General features: G+C 36.8%; 3 protein-coding genes across 7 annotated transcripts; 1 reads left to right on the top strand and 2 right to left on the bottom strand.

The window, feature by feature from the left end:
- Window positions 1-382: 382 nt before the first annotated feature.
- LOC125187973 (glycine--tRNA ligase, mitochondrial 1-like) lies at window positions 383-4,400 on the bottom strand. The gene is made up of 9 exons (XM_048084676.1): window positions 4,203-4,400; window positions 3,630-4,012; window positions 3,397-3,514; window positions 2,610-2,804; window positions 2,295-2,519; window positions 2,147-2,206; window positions 1,777-1,857; window positions 1,232-1,637; window positions 383-818 (listed from the first exon to the last, which is right to left on the bottom strand). The coding sequence occupies exons 1-9, from the start codon at window positions 4,368-4,370 to the stop codon at window positions 601-603; spliced, it is 1,854 nt and encodes a 617-aa protein (XP_047940633.1). The 5' UTR covers window positions 4,371-4,400; the 3' UTR covers window positions 383-600.
- Window positions 4,401-8,172: 3,772 nt separating this feature from the next.
- On the top strand, window positions 8,173-10,688 carry LOC125187974 (mitochondrial import inner membrane translocase subunit PAM16 like 1-like). The gene is made up of 5 exons (XM_048084677.1): window positions 8,173-8,334; window positions 8,970-9,023; window positions 9,512-9,599; window positions 9,975-10,105; window positions 10,222-10,688. The coding sequence occupies exons 2-5, from the start codon at window positions 9,021-9,023 to the stop codon at window positions 10,345-10,347; spliced, it is 348 nt and encodes a 115-aa protein (XP_047940634.1). The 5' UTR covers window positions 8,173-8,334; window positions 8,970-9,020; the 3' UTR covers window positions 10,348-10,688.
- A 298-nt stretch (window positions 10,689-10,986) lies between these two features.
- Window positions 10,987-21,623, bottom strand: LOC125187972 (protein BONZAI 1-like). Of its 5 annotated transcripts, XM_048084672.1 has the most exons (19): window positions 21,428-21,623; window positions 19,956-20,003; window positions 18,769-18,917; window positions 18,636-18,684; window positions 18,379-18,435; window positions 17,798-17,983; window positions 17,564-17,698; window positions 17,213-17,274; window positions 17,034-17,136; window positions 16,842-16,956; window positions 16,219-16,295; window positions 16,003-16,140; window positions 15,759-15,923; window positions 15,451-15,564; window positions 15,231-15,327; window positions 15,063-15,137; window positions 12,944-13,020; window positions 12,710-12,820; window positions 10,987-11,519 (listed from the first exon to the last, which is right to left on the bottom strand). In XM_048084672.1, exons 1-19 carry the CDS (start codon window positions 21,569-21,571, stop codon window positions 11,265-11,267), a joined length of 2,157 nt encoding a protein of 718 aa, XP_047940629.1. In that variant the 5' UTR covers window positions 21,572-21,623; the 3' UTR covers window positions 10,987-11,264. The 5 variants fall into 5 exon arrangements, 4 of the variants coding, with proteins under 4 accessions (XP_047940629.1, XP_047940630.1, XP_047940631.1 ...); XR_007170686.1 differs by lacking the exon at window positions 12,944-13,020 and having other exon boundaries at window positions 11,447-11,519; XM_048084674.1 differs by lacking the exons at window positions 10,987-11,519; window positions 12,710-12,820 and adding an exon at window positions 14,345-14,400 and having other exon boundaries at window positions 12,943-13,020.
- Window positions 21,624-22,864: the final 1,241 nt, after the last annotated feature.

Raw genomic sequence — 22,864 nt, 5'->3', positions numbered from 1 at the left:
GAGAGCATATTTAAGTTATTGTTAGTTTATTTTTAGGTCATTTTGATCTAAAAATGACATTAAACCGGAATTTTGTTAAATGAGACTGATTAACAATAACCTTTCATATTTTTGATTAATTATTGACCATTCGATTGTCTAATCCTAAGACCACAATTTGAGCTCATTTATATACTAAGATGCACTTTTGTTTTGATCATTTTCCTTACTAGTATCCTAACTTACTAATCGAGTGCCAACTTATGTTATTATATACTCATTGTGGACGGAGGCTATTATTTCAAGCACCCTTCAGAAAATTTTATGCAATCGGAAACCATCTAATTCATGAGATGCCAACTTAAAAACACTACAACAGAAACAAATTTTGATCGTACAAGTCTTTGCAGCAAACAAACCATCAACAATGTCTTGAAGAGTAGAGTTTGAATAACATAACATGGTCGTACAACATCTCGATATGAGTATATAAAACAAAATTGACAAGAAGTCATCAAGTAATTCTTAGCGACAAGTCAGCCTAGATGTAAATAAATTCAAATTTTAGTGAAGATAATTTTACCAACTCCGTATTGTATTGTGAGACGACGGAGGCTCGACTCAGGATGAATGAGTTGGGTATTTCCACAATACATCCGGCCATGTGCTCACACCATCAGTTACCTCTTTCATCAGAGATGCCACCTTATCCACATCCACACGAATTTGCTGCTTGCTATCTCTTTCACGCACCGTCACTGAGGTTGTAGAATCAACTGTGATGGCAAAAGGAACTCCGAGTTCATCAGTCCTTGCATATCTCTTTCCTATCGAGGTACCTGCAAAGTAAAGCTTACATGAATAGCTGGAACTACATGTCAAATTAAGCTCCCAAGATGTGTATGATTTTTAGATAATAAAGCCAATTAAGTTAATAAAGGACTAGGGAACTGCGCTAGCTTGAATGACATTTGGTTCAAATTGATAGAACCAACATAAGCCCAAGGTACCTATCAAGTACAGACTAGAAGCCTGAGTTCATAATGGGAGTAAATCACAGAGTAAGCCAATGGTCAAACTAAACTGTGCACCTCCTATAGGTTTACAAAAAAAAATTGCTGAAACAGATAGAAAGAATAAGAGAAATAAAAAACGAGAGAGAAAAGGCATACACACAGATTGGTATAACCGTACATAAGCATGTTTAACGTATAAACAGATTTATGGTAAATGTCATATGCCAAGGTGTTACCTGTTATATCAATCTTGTAAGAAATCCCAACAGCAGTCAATGACCTGGCAATGCTTTTGGCAACTTCCTCGTATTGTTGGTTTTGGACAAGGGGAAATACTGTACATTTGATTGGAGCTACCAATGGAGGGAAACGGAAGACATTCAACAGTTCATCCCCATCTTTACTAGCTCTCGTGTAAAAAGAATGCTCATAGAGACAGTATATGATTCTCCCAATGCCAAAAGAAGGTTCAATCACAGACGGTGTGAAAGTCCTCTGGTGTTCCTTTTTAATTTCTTTGGAGATAGACACCATGTTCTTCTTTATAGTCACAACTTTGTCAAGAGTACAAACACGGAACTCAGCCTCTAATTTTTCTTCCAAAGTTGCTTTCAACTCCATAGCCTCCTTTTCTTCCATAGACTAATCAGAAGTAGCAAAATGAGAAAATCTTTACAAAATCTCATAAACAAGAGTAATATAGTACACCATATGGACTTCTAGTAGTAACTTCGAAAGGGAATGTAAAGCATGATAACAAAAAGAATGAAGTACTGCATACCAGTAATGCTTCAACTACCATCTTTTGGTTTCCCTTGAAAGCAAGACCCAGGTCCTTCTTGATAGGTGTTATGACAAGTTTCTGCAGAATAAAGCAAAGACGTCAGAAAGCAAGATGAAAAAACCACTATAAAGGACATAGTCAGACAGTCAAAGAGACGAAACTGAGGAGAAAGGTCGGCAAGGTCAAGATATCATGTTATGAGTGTAACAGAAAGTGTAAGGATAAATCTCTCCTCAGACTCTAAAAGAGCATTTATATATATTGCATGCTAAATCAACATACTAGAATCCTGATTTCAGTAATATGGGGTATGCTCAGAGTGATGTAACAAACTAGGGAAGGAGCTAAGGAAAGACGGAGTAGAGACCTCCACTTCTTTAGGTTCAGCATACTTCTCATGTGCCACTAGTTCTACACCGCTTTTATCCTGCAAAAACATAGGTTGAGCACTTAGATATCACAAGATTTAAAATTAAAAAATACAATGTAGATGAGCAAACTTGATGAACTCGTACCGTGTGAGCATGTAAATCATATGCTGATCTGTCGGCAATACCAACACACTCAATCCACCCATATGAGCATTCAATTTCAGCATCCCAACAATCGGCAGCATAATGTGCCATCTCATTTGCCAGATGTTGGCGAAACCGTAGGCGGTCTTTATCGATTCCAAGTAAGGTGAGGAACAAGTACACTCTTCCAATAAAATAGCCGAGAGTTTCATTATTGACAATACCCTGAGCATACAGGATGTGATAAGTTGATGTTAGCAAAGAGAAAATTATATGCCACAGTAGAGATTAAAAAGCAAAATGAGTGCCATGGACCTGAGAAACTGCTTCACCAATTACTATTCTCCTAGCTTGCCGTCCAGACACCTGGTCTTCTCTTGGGAACATTAAAAATTCCAACTTGGATACTTCAGCAAATTTAGGGTGCGACTTGTCATCAGGATCCACGAAGTGCTCAATCTCAGCCAGTGTAAATTCACGAACCCTTAAGAGACCTTGTCGCGGAGAAATCTGCAGACCATGAGTAAATGTCAAGCATTAATGTCATGCAGTGACAGTGACACAGATACAAAAGATCTCATGTGTCTGCAGCTATGCTGGCACAAATATAGGTTAACATAAAAAAATACTTAGTAAATAGGATTTTCAAAATGTGCATGCTCAATAGAGCTCCAATAAAACAAAATTTAACAGAGCAAAAAAGCCCAAAGCTACTTATAATCTGTTCTGTCCTTCCTGCTGGACATTTCTTAAAATACCTAAGCGCCAGTTTAAGTGATGCCATTTTTAAAAGTAGATCCATTGTTAGAATGCTTCAAGAACTTGTACTCAATAATCCCAAAAGGTGGTAAGCATGCTGCCAGCCTGCCACACAGACCCAGCCAACTAGACAAATATGTGCTAATGCTAAATAACATCAAACTATGTATAAAGTGTTGGATTAGGTGGGACATGTTAAATTTTAACAGGCATTTCTCTGAGATGTGCTGCAGTGACTGCACTCTTTAATTACCAGATACATATACAATCACCTAATATCATGTTTATCATTTTACAGGAAGCAACAGAGCCTATCTGAAAATAATTCAGAAAATGTACAAACCTCATTCCTAAAAGCTTGACCAATTTGTGCCGCTGCAAACGGAAGCTTGTTGCCATTGTAGTAATATAAGTCCTTAAAGTTCACAAAAATACCTTGGGCTGTTTCAGGACGCATGTACCTGTATCAACCTGAGCATTAAAACACCGAAGCAAAAAAGGAAACAACCAAGAAATCGTGTTTCCACTGCCTAAAGAACTTTTAGGCTTGAAAAGGTAAATATATTGGATTCTCACCCAGTGCTTGCCCCAGATGGCCCAATTGATGTCTGAAACATTAGGTTAAAAGGATAGGGGTCCGAGAGACTGTTTTTCGTATCTGGAGCAGTGATTCCATATTCTTTGATCTTTGCACCAAGTTCTTCAGAAGAGAGGTCATCCAGCATGGCAAGTACATGCTTCAGCTCAGCTGCCTTCTCTTCGCTCAGCTTCGGATCTTTCTCAAGCTTTTCTTTGCAATAGTCCTTGAGCAAATGATCTGCCCGGTAACAAGTTCCAGTCTTTTCATCTTTGACCATAAGGTCAGTGAACTTGTCAACATGGCCAGACGCCTTCAGCACAACCTCCGGGGTAACACACGGGCAATCAACTTCCAACATGTTCTCTTCCAGAACAAAGTGCTGAAACATCAAAACAAGTTCAATCAAGTAAAATCAAGGAAGCATAGTGCAGTTATAAAATAGACTAATTGGAAATAAATAACGCATACCGATAACTAAATTAAAAGGAAACAATTCGAGCAACTATAAAAAAACAGAGATTCCAAAATCCAAAATCCAAAATAGACTAAGGGAAGGAAATTCTGCCGACCTGACGCCAGAAGGCAAGGACGTTGGCCTTGACGGCGCAACCAGGTGGACCATAATCGTAAAGTCCGGCGACGCCGCGGTAGATCTTGAAGGAAGGGATGAAGAAGAGGCGGCGTTCGAGCGCGTTGAGAACGAGGTGCCGGAATGCCTCCCGCTGCGCAGCGTCCATTTTCTGAGTGAGTGAAGAAGGTTTTGGGTTGAAGCCTTGAAGGCAGGAACCCCCAATTTCACAAATATATACTCCTTCAAATTGCGATGTAGCCCCTATAGTTTGATAAATTACTACTTTAGTCCTGAACTTAGCTCGACTTCTTTCTACAAATTTACTGATTGGATTTTTTTTCACTCAAAATTTATATCATACTCTTTTTTTGACAAAAATTATGCAGTGATTTTCTCGACTAAAACAATTAATCTACTCCTATAAAACATAAATATCATAGTAACTTCAACACCGATAACTTGATTTTATAAACTCAATTTTTAAATTATTTTTATTGGACTTCAAGTGTTTTTAATTCATAATCATGTCAATCGGACTTTATTTTATGTTATGAACTTGGAGTCTGAATCTATTATTTGTCCATAGTGAAATTGCAAGATATTATTCATTTTGCTTTATTGATTTCTCTAATTTAATACTCCTACAGTCGCAAAACTTTTTTATTTTCAAGATATTATTCATTTTGCTCTATTGATTTCTCTAATTTAATACTCCTACCATCACAAAACTTTTTTATTTCTTTTCAACGCTGAGATGGTCTTTTCTAAGGGCATCACAATTATCGTCTGTCTGATGCATCGGGCGGACTATCGTCCGCCACTGTAGCTATGACGATGGGTAATCCATCGTTCGCGCCCGATAGATCATCCGCGGATGATATGCATCTACGTCGCATCGTCCGCTCCACTGTGGGCGACGCGAATGATGCAACGCGTTTTCGAATTATTTTTTATTTTTTTTGAATTTTTATTCTATTTAAATACTCGATTCCCATACAAATTTATCCCATCTCCCAATTTATTCTCTCCCGTCTCTCAAAACTTTCCAACTTTCTTACTAAAAAAATGAACCCCAGCGAGGACTGGAGTACATCGGAAGGCACTACTCGGGCCTTATTCAATTGCGTTCATGAGGTTGCGGCGGAAATGGAGCGTGAGTGTGAAGCGGCAGAGCAGGCGGTGGCGGCAGCGCAGATTCCTCGGCCGATTCAACGTCGGACATATGTCCACCGCGAGCACGACGTAGCTCACTAGCGTCTGTTGGCCAGACTATTTTGCCTAGCAACCACGGTGGGGCCCGACGGTTTTTCACCGCCGTTTTAGAATGCGGCGAGATCTTTTTGTCAGCATTGTCCAGACGTTGGAGACACGTGATGAATACTTCCAGTATTGGGAAGATGGCATTGGCAGACCTGGACTTACGGCGTTGCAGAAGTGCACGGTTGCGCTCCGGCAGTTGGCCTACGACACCACGACAGATATGTTCGACGAGTACCTTCACACCGAGAAGACAACTGGCCGCGATTGCCTCAAGAATTTTTGTAGGGGAGTTGTGGAGTCTTGTAACAACACATATTTGCAAAAGGCCGACTGCTGAGGATTGCCAGGCCCTGATGAAGATGCACGAGACGGCGCACGGCTTTCTTGGAATGCTAGGGAGCATTGACTGTATGCACTGGGAGTGGAAGAATTGTCAGACGGTGTGGAGAGGCTAATGTACTAGTGGATACAAGGGTAGCCACCCGACGATGATCCTCGAAGCCGTCACTGACCATCAGCTCTGGATCTGACATGCTTACTTCAGTGTAGCGGGATCGAACAACGACATCAACGTCCTCAACTCATCCAACCTCTTCGCCAATCAATGCAGGGGTCGCGGCCCGGCCATCGAGTTCACTGCCAACGGACGCCAATATCATATGGGGTACTACTTGGCTGATGGCATATACCCAAGGTAGCCTGTTTTTGTGACGCTGCCTAATGGGTGGCAGAAGAGTGTTATTTGCTGCAAAGCAGGAGGCTACGCGGAATGGTATGGAGCGGGCTTTTGGGCTCCAATGGAGGTGGACAATTGTGAAAGGTCTGACGTGTTTCTGGTTCAAGGAAGTCATCGCCGATGTCATGTATGCGTGCATCATTTTGCATAACATGATAGTCGAACAAGAAGATGAAAGGTGGATCTAGCTGCAGCACGGCGACTCTGCCTCACGTTCGAGGATTACCGATGGGCTTCAATGAAGTTCTATCTAGACAGACTTCAATGCGCAGTCAACAAGACAATGCTCAGCTTATGAACGACATGATTTAAGAAGTTTGAAAGCATAACCGCCATTAATAATTTGTAGTTTTTTAATGCTCTAATGAATTCGAGTTCCTCGTATGATAAAACTAAGAGTTCCAATTATAATTCAATTGTTATATTAAGAGATAGGCAAGGCTAAAGTTGGGGGCGCGAATATGTAGCAATTGAGTTGGGGAGGGGCTAGAAATAAATAGCTCCAGATTTATTGGAACCTATAAAAATTTATCTCAATCAGGATATTCTATTGTGTAGGGTTAGGGGATATTTTCCAGTTGTGAGATATGGACATCTGTGAGATATTTTCCAGTTGTGATCTCTTTTGCTCCTATTTATGTAAATGTTCAATTATAAAGTCAATTGTCTTGACTTTAAATATCACATTGATTATTAAGCTAATAACTAAAATACTAAATGCTAAAGCACTGTGGAAAGAAAATGTCAAAATTACTCGGCATACCTCGTCTATGTTTTGTAGCATATGGACTTTTCGAGAATCAGAAAGTAAAATACGTTCTCCATCTCATTATAAATCTCATTTACAAATTTTAACTTTCTTTATTAAAATATACTAGTGCTCTTTACTTTCTTCACCGAACTCTTTCAATTTTAAAATTCATAAGTAATGATGTCTAATTCTGAGCGGGATAGTGAGAGTACTCTCCGTTCTATAATAGTGGAAAATCGTTTTGCCGTTTCAATATTTTCCATAATAATAAGGTCAGTTCTCTCTTTAATAAAAGTCAATATACTTTTTTTCACTTATTTTAGTCTCTCATAGAGTAACCACAATAAACCAACCGCGGCAGTCTATTGCAAGTCGGAGAGGAGTCGTGGCGCATGGAGGACTGTCGGGTACCCGACTGAGCCGTGTGGCGGGCAGCCGGCGAGACGGCAGTGCTGCGGCGGTCTATTGCGAGCCGCGCAACCGCCGGGGCGATATTTTCTTTATTTTTAAAAAAATTTTATCTATAAAATATATATTTTCAATTCATTTTTTTCATTCCATTAATTTCTATTTATTTTTGTCCAATTAATTTTGTTCTAATCCAATTAAAATACACCAACAATTAAAAAAGATATGAGGCGTGACTGTGACGTGGCTAGACAAATTTTATGTGGGCATGGCTGTGATGACTAAACGGACAAGTTATTTTTATTTTTTTTTCCAGACTATTGCGGACACTCTTACTCTATTCTCTCTTACTATCTACCTTTTCTATTTCATACTTTATTATTCTTAATTAATTCACTTAACACAATTTTTTTTAAATCATGTGTAATGGAGGAAGGGGTCGCGTTAAAATAAAACCAACCTCCTAATCCAGAACCCAGAACTATCTCAATATTATGTATTAAAATTATCAACACAAAGACAAAACTTTCTCAATAGATTTGTGTTGATAAAATTATATTTTTGTGTTGAGATTTAAATTTATATGTTATGTTGATAAAGTTATATCTACATGTTGAGAAATTTCCAACGTAATGTTGAAGTTCTGGTTCTGGATTGGGAATCAGTTAGCACATGGAGGAAGTATTCATTTTAAGAAATCAATAAATAAAGAATAATTTTAATGAATCGAGAAAAAATGGTGTTTTTATTTAAAATAGGCTGGAAGTTTCGAGAACTTTTCATATAAAAGCAAAATAGTATACGCAGATGCCGCCTTCTTCATCATCAACCCTCACACGAGATTAACTCTTTCCCAAGAAATAAAACGAAACGAATCCAACCTCATTTAGTTTAGGTCGAACCCTTTCGCGAATCCTAATCACAGAAAAACTTCCTCTTATTCTCCTCTGATTATTTTGTTTTCTGTATTTTAAGGTACGGATTCTGCTCGATCTTTTCTTGAACGTATTGGAGGTCTCTTTTTTTTTTCTTCCTCTTTTGTTGGGATTGGTCCTTGCGAATTTGGTTTTCTGATATAATTTCCCTTTTGACTGTTTTCATATGAAAGCTCTAAAAAGATTGATTGACCCGATTATGTAACTTTTTATCTGATTAATTGATTTTTTTGATATACGCGTACAGAAAAAACGGTGGTTATTGTTTTTTCATCGGTAATTTAAACTATTTTGTGCAAAAGTTTGCTATGTTTTTTGCCGTTTGCTTTTCCCCTTGACGATTATGATGAACGGCGGCCTTAGGTTATCTGATTATAGCTTGTTCTCTGGAGAAAAAGATTAATTCTTGGGGAGCTCTAATGATAAATGATGTTTGAAGTGATGGCGTGATGCAAATTTTGATTGTGAAAAAATAAATTCACGTGTCCTCAGGGTTCACCTCGTTAATATAATTGGTTGAGTTCTGTGGTCAATCGGTGATTCGTGCTGGATCCAGATTTACTGTTTTGTTTTAGTAATGGATTATGTACATAGATATGAATTGGGTCTTACTCGTTTTAGCCACGTTTGTAAAATTTAAATTGTTGAATCTTATCGATTCTTGTTTTGATGCAGGTTATTCGGAGTTCGTTAATCGATTGGTGATTGTGTTTTGCACTTCTAGCCATGGTATGTATCTGGGCCTGACCTTGTTTTCTCTAAAATTGGGCATAGATTTGCTGCAAGCATAGTTCTAGACAATGTAGTACTATTAGAATGATTTATTCTAGCTTATATATTAATATATGATGGAAAAGTATCTCAAAGTGGTTTTCTAAACTTTCCAGGATTAGGAAGTGTGGTTAATTGATTAATTGTAGTATTTTTTAAGTTTTCACCACAACAATTTCACATGCTGTTTCTTGAATATAGCTGAGGAAAATTCTTTCTGATGATTGTCTTGCACTTCTGGTTTACAGCAGTTGTGTGTTTAATTTCCTAGAGCCTCACATTTTACAATCCAGAAATTTTATTTGCAACATTCTATTCTGTTGAGGCATTGTAATGATATTATAGTTGGATCACATACTCAAAACATACTCTCCGCCATCCATGATATAATACGTGGTATCATTTTCATTGCAAATTTGTAACTTTATAGTTTTGTGTGGCTGCAGGCAGCCAGAATTCTTGCTAACTTGATTGTCATGGGTTCTGGAATAATGATCAGAGCGTTTGCTCAGGCATATCGTCAGGCACTTGCAAGTAAGTTTTTTCTCTGGGTTGTTATTCGATTTTTGACTTTTGGGAGAATGACACAAGACTGTTTTGGGAAGTAGTTGATCCTCTAATTATGTATTCTAGGCTTCTAGCATTGGCTCCCTCTCCTGACTAATTATTCCTGTTAGTGCCCAATTTGACTATTTTTTTGGTGGAAGGATGTGAGACTTAGCACACGTACATAAAATGTTTTGAAGCTATTGAAATGTGTGCCAATACTATGGTATTCATGGGGAGTAATAAATAAGTCTTTAGTGCTTGTGCATGAATTGAAATGAATGCATTTTATGCATTGGCATTTAAAAAAGTGAACCGATCTCCCTCAACCATCTGACGCTATATTCTCATGGTGTATTGCAGACGCCTCAAAGACTGGTGCTGCGCAAGAAGCAGTGGAAACTATCAAAAGAGGTAGTAAAATGATGACTGAGGCGGAGGCTAGGCAAATACTTGGTGTCACTGAGAATACACCATGGGAAGAGATTGTGAAGGTCTCCTTTCTCTGATTTCTTTTCTCTTTTTGCTTGCTTTTTAGATAAAAGTTGGGTTTTCATATATATATATTGATAGTAATTCAATGATTAAAAATCTCCCTTAATTTTATCAGAGGTATGACAAGTTGTTTGAGAGGAATACTCAGAGTGGCAGTTTCTATCTCCAATCGAAGGTGGTTAGAGCGAAAGAATGCCTGGAAAGTGTTGAGAAACCAAAGCAGCAGCAGAACCCGAGTTAAATCATTTTCTCGTGGTTCGTGAGAAATCTTTTACCGAGTTGTGAAATATAGGTAGTTATATCACTCTCTGAGAAGATCGTTGTTTCTCACATAATTCTTTGGGTTTTGACACCTGGAATATGGTACGAAAAGTTTCAAGTGGCTTGAATGTCATATATTAGTTGAGGATCGGAATGTGCTATCCTACTGCTGTTTGTAAACGCAACTTCGTATCCTAGCTATATCATTATATATGCGCGGCCAACGAATAACCCTTGTAACTGTTTTGCACGAGCTTGGCTGTCTATTCAGAAGATGGCCTATGTTCTCATAGCTATTGATTTGATGATCTTGGTTTGGAAGTGCTGTATTTGGTGTGGAACATGGTCTAATGAGACACTCATGAAGTGACTTATCTGGCACTCTAAACGGCCGTATGACAGTTTTTGTCGAAATAGCAACTACTAAATTAAAAAAATCTTGCAAAAATTGGATACTTAGTTCGTCACTATTGAACGCTTTGGTATACATTTCAGATAATAAGCCTGCTAATTTATAATGTTGGGAGTAGCCTTACCCAAACCTAATCAAGATTTTTTGAAATTGACTAAAATATGGCTATAGCCTATAGTTCTATCGCCTCAAAAGAATGTTTCCGCCTTAACCTGAAAGGTCAGATGTTCACTGAACATGGAGTATAAAAATATGATACACGAAATCACCATACAGAAAATGCAGCTCAGAGAGATCATTGCTACTTAGTAGAACAATCAACAAAGTGTTTTTATTTCAGCCTGACATACAACAGATTTGTGTGGCTGTACTGCTGCCCGCAACACCTACTCACGTCCCATCACGGTAATGGCAAACCTAACTAAGCCTTTGAAAATTGGGCAATGCCTTGTAATTCAAACAAGTGCGAAAATTGTTTTGAGGATTCATCGCATTCCAGACCTCTTGTCAACACGTTCTGGTTCAGGTTCTGCCTCCTCAACTTCTTGGTCTGCTTTTGCATTCTTTGAATTTGCAAGTGCTTGTGCATCTGCTTCTGCTTCAGCTTTCTCAAGTAGAGCCTGTCTTTGCATGGTTGCAACCATCTCTCTCATTGTCTTCTCTTCTCCTTCAAGCTGAGCCTTCATAATCATTTCTGCTTCCTTGTCAATCGGCTTGAAGTAATCCTCTATGGCTGCCTCCTGCAATTTTTTCACCTTATACAAGTGGACTAGATAACCAAATATTGCTGGCAAGAGATACACAACATAATTTCATCATGCCTCTAGATGAATAGTGAAAACATATTAAGAGAATAAACAGGGGAAAAAGAGGAGCACTACATGATTTGTATTTTTCAGTGTGAACCAAAGGTGCGAAAACACTTGTCTTCAGTATCAAGTGTGAAAGGATGCAAGATGTTATTCTATCCAATTAATGGACACCAATCGTTAGTTTAAAAAGGGAAGGTCAGAAGCAAGTTGAAAATTTGTATTGATATCTTTGTATTTGAAGCTATAAATGGAAATAGATTCTTGATTTAAAAAATATTGAAACTCTCCCTTGACATAGACCACGAAGCTGTCTAGACAGCATATACAGGAAGGCAGAGAGAATTAAGCGTCCAGCTAGCTATCAATTGCCTGGTTCCAGTACCAATGTGCAAAAACAAGAGATTGCCTAATTTCTTCCCTGACCAGACGAAGATGAAAATCTATCAAGATTCTAATGGTATATGGGGGGTAGCTTTCAATCATTTGCTCTCTATAGGAAGGTCGGTGGTTACTGATTAATTAATCAGATTTTCTTTGTGGTTTATTAATGTCTATAGATCATGACTCACGACACATTGTACACTGACATGGATAGTTCTCTGCTAATCCCTATAAATCTCTTAGTCTTCAATAAGAGTGACAGAGAGCTTCACACCAGCATCTGCCAACCACGAATTAAATTAACAGTAACAAGAACCATAAAGAACATAGGGGGAAAACAATATTCTGAATCTAATGAATGGACAAAGAACGAAATTTGAATTGGCCTGCTGATTGAATGAGGACCATGTGCCTTATCCCATTTGTCCTGAATAAATTATCTAGTGTAGATTTCAATTTTATCTTGACATAAATCTTGGAAATGCGCCACAACTGTCTGTGCAGTGTACTGATACAGAAATAGTCTCACAAACAGTAATTTTAATGTAAATCCCAAATTAAATTCCTCTCTGGACCAAATTATGAGATATCAAATTTTAAGAACCGCAGTTCAAGAAAATCCATATCCATGAATGAGTAATATTGGTGTAGAGGAAAATGTTATCCTCAAAATTTCATAACATATAGCCCTATAACTGTAAAATCAGGCAACAAAACTGAAGAGTTTAGATACTTACCGTGTCCTCTAACTTCTTATTCAAGGACTGCATTTCCTGAACCATCTTCCGCACCTCTGACAAAATAATCTGTTCGGGTACCTTATTAAGAGCAGCTTTCCTTAATTCTGCCTGTCAAATGACAAGAACAACAAAGTAAGAAACGGGACGAACTTAATGAATACATTAACTGGTAGATACATAAGATATATAGGCATGTAAATGTAATGACACATGAAATATAATTGTTCCCACCTTTTCATTTGTAACTAGATGTGCATATACATAACTCAGTGGCTCACAGTCCATGACAAATATCGACGCAACTACATCTTCAGAATGAACAATTGTTAAAATCTGTATATCACTCGCAAATTTCATTTGGCAAGACAAATCATATTATGAATAATTTCTGATCCCACGGAACTTAGACAACCAAATCAAATTAGAAGTCTTGTTTTTAAATACAGTGGTGGTATCTCAACAGATATTTGCAGCCTATATTATCAATGCCTATCAAGATTAGGTCCTACCGCCAGCTCAATCAAAGCAAATTACGAAGAATTACATGAGCTGGATACCCTACTCTTCAATCATTCATACCAAGAAATTCTTCATTTTCATACTCCACTTTGTCCAATTCAATTATTTTTGTTCTTTTAAATCAAAGTAGCTGCATTAATGACAATGATCCAACAACTCCACTCCAGCAGTTTATTTCAATTTCAATAATGATAAGAGAAAATACCTACTACTAAAAACCCATTTCATGTCATCGAGGAATGTAATTAAGCAATAGATGAGTGCATAAGTATAATGAAATTAAAAAAATGAATTGAAGTCAGAGCAAATTGAAACCTCCTGGAGACGTTTTTGAAGCTGCAATCTGTAAGATCGGATTCTGCGCTCTTCGTATCCGGAAAGAACCCGAGCGTAGAACATAGTTTTCTTGAAGAATTCCCTTAGTTTATCCATTTTATTCTAATCACTCTTTCTTCGTTTTTCTTTGACGTATCAGAAATCAGGATTACACAGCTTCAAACAAGTCGTTTGATACTGAGATGGGATTTTGGGCGTCTCCCGGATTGCGCAAAGTTTTTTTTTTTAATTTTTTATTTTATGGAGAAACGAATTCGATCAAATAAGTTTATTATTAACTCGATAGAGGAATTTGGAAATGCAATTAAATTTGTAATTAAGATTGTACTAGGTTAACCGATTTAGGACTATAACAATTTTGATTTAAAAAGCATAGTACTATTCAAGCAAGCAACTGTATATTTCATGACACGCTGACTCAAATTATGACAAAAAAATTGGTTCAGATGGGATAATAACACCATTCATAAAATTTGATATTTTGATATATTGCTTTTTAAGTTCATAAAAAAAATTTGCACAATTCAAACCAAATTGATAGTTTTAAGGACTAGTATCCAATTTCATAGTTGATTTTAGAGACTAGTAACTGTAATTTTAATTGATTGGATTAGATCATCGAATGAGAAATTGATCAAACCATTGCAACATTAACTATACCATCAAAGTAAAGAGTGGGAGTAAACTTTCCCCTAATATAGGATAAGTTGTGGATATGATCAAAATATATAATGAAGTTTATATGCGACTCGATTCACATTCTAGATCTACAGTTACCTGTGGATGAAACAAAGTATTGTGGAAGACTGGAAGTACTTTGTCACATGTAATAACTAGCATCCATCAAAATCATGAGAAATTGCAACGCATATTACAATACTACTTGGCAAAAAACTTCATCAAATCCAGTAGTATAATCTAAAACATTGATTTATTTTATACAACGCATAAAACAGTAAAATCATCCATGAAAATGTAGATCAAACCTCAAATTGTGGTCAGAATTTACATACACCGCCAAAATGAATTCTCGGGCATACAGCTCCCTCTTACAACCATGCATCAATAATTACTGCATCTACCCATGAATGAAGTATGATTTCTACTCCAATCACAAGTCGAAAAGAAACAGTGTCCTTTGCAAAGACGAGTCGAAGATTTCAGATTTCAAGAACCAATGCAAAATGTTGTGATTGTATCAAAATTTGCAACAATTCATGTCTACGTGAGAACCGTTCTCAGATTTTAAAAAATGAAACTTCATGCTACACAATGAACAAGAATGGTTTCTTTTAGCCATTTCCAGATTTATGAACCCTGACAAAGTTGGGCACGTTCCGTGGTGAGATAAAAAAACCTAACCAGGAACTGGACGTAGATCATTCCGGTGTTTATGAACCCGGTCATAGGCTCTGGAAGCAAGCTAGGCACAAAATATCCAGAGAGTAATTTTGTATTTACAATTGTAGATTTGATTATGCAGTTGGGCCAATACCTCGAGCTCGCACATAAGTTAAAAACTGTGTCGGTAATTCTGCTAGAAGTGATTGAACGACAGAGCCTTCTCCATCTGCATTTCAATAATTCCCCGACCAGTTCAGACTACTGAATATGGTCATATATGAACAGTATATTACTGGAATTCAATAAATTTGCTCCTTACTTTGTGCATCTCTGAAAGGAACAAACTGGACAATGTCGCGTGATGCAACCCTTCCAGATGAACTTTCGAGTCTCTCCCCTTTGTCGGCGTCCAATATCTGATAAATGAATGACAAAATACTATTCAATAAGTGGTGTGGGAAATGAATAGAAGATATCGCTACATTGGTTAAGGGAATAACCCAATCAAGTACAAACCATACAAAAAGAAAGGCATATACCTCCATTTCTTTAAAATCAGCTCCCCCAACCCCAACAATAAGTATTGACAATGGCAGATCAGATGCCATAACAAATGCATCCTTTGTTTCCTGGAGGTCTGTTATAACTCCATCCTGAGAATTAGTATGGTAAATGAATTAGTGAAAAGTGAGGTCTGTGAGGATACAATCAGATTAACTTATGATATCAGTGATTCTAAAAATGCAAACTTCACTCAGTTTCTCTATACAGCATATGAATAGGTATGCTAGAAGTCTAGACTATAGAGCATACAGAAAAAAGTATAAGTTCAATGCTATTAACATACCGTGATAATCAACAGCACAAAATACTTTCTTTCATTTCTTGCAACAGATCCACTGGCTATCTGTGCTGCCTGCATAACTACATGTCCAAACAATGTTGGTCCTGCTAATGAGACATTAGGAAGAGCGCTTGCATATGCTGTCATAATTCCATGGATTCCATCAACCTGGAAGGAAATGGAATGCTTAACAATGAAAATGGAACCTTAAAAAGAATGCTTAATCAGTATGTAGCCCCAGTTTCACCTCACAATAGGTACTGCTGCCATTTAAGTTAAAGCAGTGAGATACGGGACCATCAATTGGCCGGGCTCCGAACCCCCAAGCAGGAAACTTTTTATCATAATCGTAGAACTGCAGAACTCCTCCAACTTCCAAAATTGCCTAAACTAAGAGAGAGCATATTAGCTTTTGCATTCTTCAAACCCAGAAACTGAAATGGTAATGCTGAATGCATCTCACTCTCTGATATGCATTTGGCCTCCCTGATGGATCGATATAGTGCAAGGAATCAGGTAAGCGTGGATTACCATTTGAAGCTGATTTAAAGATATTGAGAGTTAGCAATAACCTCATCAAACACTAGGATAAAAGAAATTATAGTACTGTGCATATGGACGTCCATACATTGCACGCAAACTTAGGACAGCCACAAGTGTGCAAGAGAAACAAAGAACTCTTCACATGTTAACGAGTCGCTTATGACAGCAGAGTCTCTTTTACTATACTTCTTGGCACATGCTATATAAAATATTGCGGCAGCAGAAACCGGATGACCTAGTAAGGTAAGGAGGACATTTTCTGTTCATTGTATAAAGATCTTATGACACAACAAAAAATTGTCCGCACACAGCACCAAGGGATACTACACAATCATAGTAGCATATTTGATATCTAATGATCTGACCACTCAATCAAAGAGAAACCAACTCAGTTAGTAAAAGCCACTCCTTTAAGGCTTTAATCATACATTGACACAACCAAACAGAAGGAAAGAAAAGTTAAAAAATATGTAAGTTGAATATCAAGAGGCACTCAACAATCAAGTCCAAAGAAAGCATGTTTAGCATAGACTGAAGGTATACCAGTGAAATCAATAGCAACCATAAAATTCAGCTCATATCCTCCAGCCAAGTAATCGAGGAATGTGTGCTTGATGTTCTCTGAATACTTATCCACAATCAACTGGCTCTTTAAATCCTACAGGAAGAAAAATGCAACTTTTAAATAGGTACATATATACTGAAAATACTCTTTCTAAACAGTCTGTTTCTTACCTTGCGTTGGTGATTTTGCCCAACTGACGTTGGGATAAACAAATTTTCTACGGCGCCAGTAGAGTGCAGCCTTTCCAAATCTGCCAGTGACTTCTGAACTTTTCTGAACAGTTATAGTTCAGGGTCAGGCTCAGCTAGAAAACTGTTAAAGAGCTGGTTAAATAAAGATAGCTGCTTACCCCAATAAAGCATGCTTTCCATTGCTGTTGAAGTCAAAACATTCAATAAGTAGTGGGCTGTCCTGCATTAGATAAACCTCGTTAGGTAGAAATCTCCAAGTAATTACTGAAAAAGAATAAAGAACATCTAAATGGCGAACTAACAATATCACAATCCAACATTATTATTCATGATTTATTATAGAAATGATCCACACAGAATTTAACATCTGAAAGCAAATCTACAATCTAAAAAACTGTATATTCTGTATCAAGCTTGGGTAGCAACTCCATCTACTAAATATTTATCTGAATGAAATGTTTCATGCTACTCAAGTGACATAGTGAACTTTCTAGAACCATCATTGGTACCTTGCTTCCTACTTGCTGAATGCTCAGGAAAATTGGCTTCCATGTTGGTTCATGATCATTTTCCAGGGCTTCAGTTTTACAAATTGGAACTAATATTCCATGCTCTGTAGCTTTTGATATTACAAGAAATGGGTCCTGAAAAAAAGGGGACAAAGATTTTAATGAGTTTTTCTGACTTCATAAAGAATCTGATATTCTGATTATGAGATAAACCAGGAGAAAGAACTCTCTTACACTTTTTGAGAACAAATCCTTGGATTCCAAGTCTGAACATCGCAATATCAACTCTACTGTAGTCTTTGACGCAACACTTTCTTCAGCGTAAACTGTAAGCTGGCCACATTTTCGAGTATGGCCTGGAGCAGAAACTTCTTCACGTGCTAGATCTACAGTTATGGTTCTGTATAGTTTTGTGGCAATCTACAAAGAGGAAATGGGGGAAGATGAGTGAAAATACAGTGATAACCCCCCCCCCCCAAAAGAAAAAAAAAACTCTTTCGAATGCTATATATCCATTGGAAAATGATTAAAAGGTCAGAAGCCTAAACCAGATAGAGGTTACAGCTATAGAGTCAAGGATTGCCCATTGTCCCACCTAAAAGTCAAAGGGCTGCACAAGTACCGCTATACGGCTTCATGGGGAAGATATTATCAATCAACCATTAAATACAATTTTAAAAATTAGTTCCTAGAGTAATCACAGGAGAGATGGGAAAAGGAGTATGTGTGTAACTGTAACAAAGTTGTAGATTTTATTTTCTCTACACATGCACACATTATTAAATGCAGAAAACAGAGATGAAGAATAAGCATACCTCAGATAATGTGCAAGTAGCCTCACCAAGAAGCTGCTGCTCCTCCAGCTTAATTGCCTATAGCAAGAAAAGAAAACAAAACCGAATAAAATCAATCAGGTATATCTTGTTCTTATGAAATAGGCAATGAAGATAACATAGCGAGGGACATCAAAGTATGATGTGACGTTAATGAAAGATAATAAAGTATTGTTGGGCATTCAGTTAAATTTCTACTCTTCGTAACAGAAAAAAGTTAATTAAGGAATTCATTCTACCTTCACATCCATGCCATGAAACTGAGTGTCAACATCATAGACACGTAACCTGCAGCAGAGGAAGCTCTTGAGATGCATAATACCAAATCATAAAAATTATTGGGTATAAAAACTAATTCACAATAAAACTCACACCAAATTCTGCACCATTTCGAATTGGTAGGTAACAGTAAATTTGTTAATCCATTTGGGGCACAATGAATTCAGAACAACTTCTGTCCGACCAAGCTCTCGTAGCGAACCATCACTTCCTTTGATATACAGAACCGCCATAGGATCACTCTAAAATTATACAATGATAGTCAGTGGAGGGTGAGGGTGTCAAGGTGAATCCATTAAATTTATCCAAACAGCATCATACCCCTCACCAACTCTAGTAACCAAATTCAAGAATAACAGGTGTAAAAGAAAAGAGGTACATCGTTATCCAAAGAAACTGGATACAACAAACAAAGAAGTCTAGAAAAAGCTCATGCTTTTCTTTTGTAACAAGATGTGATAGAATTTTCCTTGTATATATCTACAATTTTACCTTTAAATTAATTTTGTACATTGCATGCCTATGTGAGTGTAATTTTATAATACAAATGAAATAATATAACATAAACAAGTAGTAGTATATCATTGCAGTGACCAATCTCAGTAGTTAAGGTCTGGTGTAGTGTAAAAATGTTCATCAACATGTAATATATGAGAAAATGCTCCCTCAGTCCCTTATAAGTGTTCCCATAAATTTTCAGTACGGGTTTTACTAAATATTAGGTAAGTGTGTGGATGAGTGGAAAAGGGGGCCCTCATTTATTTTAGGGTAGTGCACTGTATTGTAGTATATTTTAGTTTAGTGTGTAGATGAGTTGTGGCATTGTGGGCCATGCATGGTTTGTTCTGAATAAGTTGATATAGCCAGAGTATAATATAAAGGGTTAGTGGTGGGTAGTAACCAAAAGTGGAAGGGCAACACTAGGGAAAACTAAAATGGGAACACAAACTTGGATAATATCTCATAACCAAACAATACTTTATATGCCTTAAAAATTTACATTATCTACATTCTGGCCCGAAAATTCTATCTCATATTATCTTGTTTATTCCCATCTATAAAACCAAATGAGTCCTTTAGTTACAATACTAGAAAAACATGGCAATTCTAAAATCAAAATCAACACATTGAAGCTTATAAAGGTAAACAGACATGCATAGACTGTGAACACACCAGCAAGAAAAGAAAAGAAGAAGCATTCAGAAAATGATATGGTATTCTAAACCAAGAAATTAATATAGCTGAGATAGTTCTTTTTTCTGATAAAGTAAAAAACAAACCTTGGAGAGCACATCCCGATCACGTAAGTCTGTTGCAGAGAGAGATAGCTGCAAAATATTTAAGTTTGATCAAAAGCTTGATAAATCACCAATGAAACATATTACAGCAATACAAGTGAAAAGGCAAGAAGTCATTAAGATGATTCAGCCAAGAAGTCATGCGTTGCAACATATGGTGCATCAACAGCGGTAAACAGGACATGTTAACAAAATTGCTAAATGAAAAGGCAACAAGCCATGAAGCTGATCCAGGTTCCAGATTACCTAAGGACAGGCAGTTATAATTGTCGCTATTTAATTTGTTATAGTCCAACTTTGAACCAATAACTTGAGATGAACAGTAGACTACAAACCATCCTAGTATATCACATGTCTATGAACAACCTAGGGACAGCGTGTTTAAGAAAGTAAAATCCAAAGTAGTGGGTTAATTGTACTCGGATCACAAGAAGATTGCAGTATGTGCATGGAAAATATATGTTTACATCCTACGGAGTACAATTTTGCATACATTAACAGCAAGCAAGACTGCAAGAGTGGCTATTTAAAACCCTGATCACTTTCTAATCAGTTGATAGTGAGATTTTATTCATTGTAGCCACATGCAAACTTTATGCAGATTTATTCTGAGAGACAGCCCTAGAGAAGAGCTCAGATGCCTTTCCGGGCCCAATTTGATTAAAACTCTTATGCGTATGGGAATCCGATTACAATATCTACTACCGAATATTTCAACGTATGGTGTGGACCTAATAAAACACATTTCATATTGAAGCACCATTTTTCCAGCAGGTTCCCTATTGGTCTTGCCAATCCCTCACCCCCAAACTAATACCTCCATTATGGACTAACCTAACTAATTTCCTCTACTAATACCTTGTAGTAGTAGTTTGTAGCATTACTTATCTTAGGAATTTGTGCAGAAACATGTCCTATGATACTTGAGCATTGCAAACTCTCCAGTGCCTCCAAGGAAAATAGGGATCAGTCGAGGTATGTATTATGCATATGTTACCAACAACACCTAAAATCCACCTTCAGGTACTAATTGCTATGCCAGAGTTCCTGATAATCATACAACCCCATCATGTAATCTAACATAGCGCCAAATACATGGTAATACTCATCCATTTTGGCTATTTTTACAAATTCATACTTCATTCCTCGTATTAGGGTAGAACTACAAACACGTTCAATTACTCAATCTCCCCAATAATTTTCCCTAATACGCGAATACCAAACTAATTGTCTTCGTAAGAAATCACAACGCGGAAAATAAGTTAGCAAACATTTCCAATTGCAGTAATCCAATTCCAATTACCTATGCAACATCAATACCTAAACAAACACACACATAAATAAAAATAGCAAACTCCACCAAAAAAAAAGTCAAAAATACAGTTCAGCAAGCAAATGCCGAACACATAACCGATTGAATACACATATCCAGTGTGCAAACATTTGGCACGGACCTCGATCTGAGAGTAGAGACCATTGTAGCCGCGAGACTTGAAGAAGGCATCAACTGCTTCGTTAGAAGCGTTAGCTGCATCGGTAGAGTTGGTGCCTCCGACCGCCGTCTGGCCGCCGGCCACGTCGGAGCAGCAATTCCCCATCGCCGGCGTCGCCTAATTATTGGGAGATAAATAGAAAAAAGATGTACACTAGTAGCAGCTAAAATTACGTAAAGATATTTTACTGAGGCGTTGCCAATTATATAAAGAGACCAAAGAGAGAGAAAAGAGTCAGAGCAGCTGTGAGGCGGGGCCCATCTGTTCTTTGAATGTCCACGCGGTAATACAATGATAGTACTCATTCCAAAATTAGTAATCTTTCATTTTTAATAAGTTGAAATTTGATTGTCATTCCAATAAAATTAGTTTTTGTTACATCTCATTGGAAAATTCATTTTAAGGAATAAGTTCATAATTTTCTTGATTAAATTTTAAATATATAAAAAATAAGTAGACCAAAATATATGATTTTAAGGATCAATAGCCTAATTTAGAATTTATCATATATATAGTATAAATTTTCTTATTTTAAATACTGTTTAATTCTTAATTAATTTTCTTGTTATGTTGAATATTTGTAAGCAAATATTTTATGAGTTTTAACGTAAGATTTCAAATCCAAATATCATATTCATTCATCTAATTAATATTATTTGCCAGATAGGAGTAATATTTATTGTGTAGCAAAGAGAGTATTATTAGTTCTAAATGAAATGTGAGTGAAATGAATTAATGGAGTGTGAGATATATTATTATTTATATTAAAAATGAATTGGGAATTGTGTTTATGGACGAACCAAAGTGGAAAAACGGAACTCTTAATCGCGGATAAATGGAGTAAACAAAAAAATACACATTCGTTTGCACATTTATACACTCACAAATAATACTATGATTGTATTACGTTGATAAACATTAACACATTATTCAAATTAAAATTCAAATAGGACTACGAAAGAATACTAGATTAAAAGGGTATCATCTACGTGCTGTGGCGGAGCCAATATAGAATATGGGGGTACAACCGTACAAATGTACCCCCAAACATTGACTCCTTAAGCATATATTGATACAAAGATATCAATGAGTGGTCGTGGTGCAGCAGATGAGTAGTAGTTATACTAATATAGGGTCTCAAGTTCGATTCTCAGTAGATGTGGTTTATTTTCTCCATCCCTTCAGCTAATAATAAAGTTGATTTTAGAATTAAAGAAAAGAGATAAATGTGGAAGTGACGTAATTTATTGTGTATTTCTATATTTATGTACCCCAAATTAAAATTACTGGATCTGCCACTCTCTTCAGCTAACTACCAATTGTCTGAAATCAAAATTTGGCAATCAAACTTTATAATCATGAGAATAAGAAGAATATGAAGTACTAGTACTATATTTA

This window comes from Salvia hispanica, chromosome 5, assembly GCF_023119035.1.
Source record: "Salvia hispanica cultivar TCC Black 2014 chromosome 5, UniMelb_Shisp_WGS_1.0, whole genome shotgun sequence".
NCBI classification, from domain to species: domain Eukaryota; kingdom Viridiplantae; phylum Streptophyta; class Magnoliopsida; order Lamiales; family Lamiaceae; genus Salvia; species Salvia hispanica.
The sequence above is the reverse complement of the archived record's forward strand: the minus strand, read 5'-3'. Positions and strand labels throughout refer to the sequence as shown.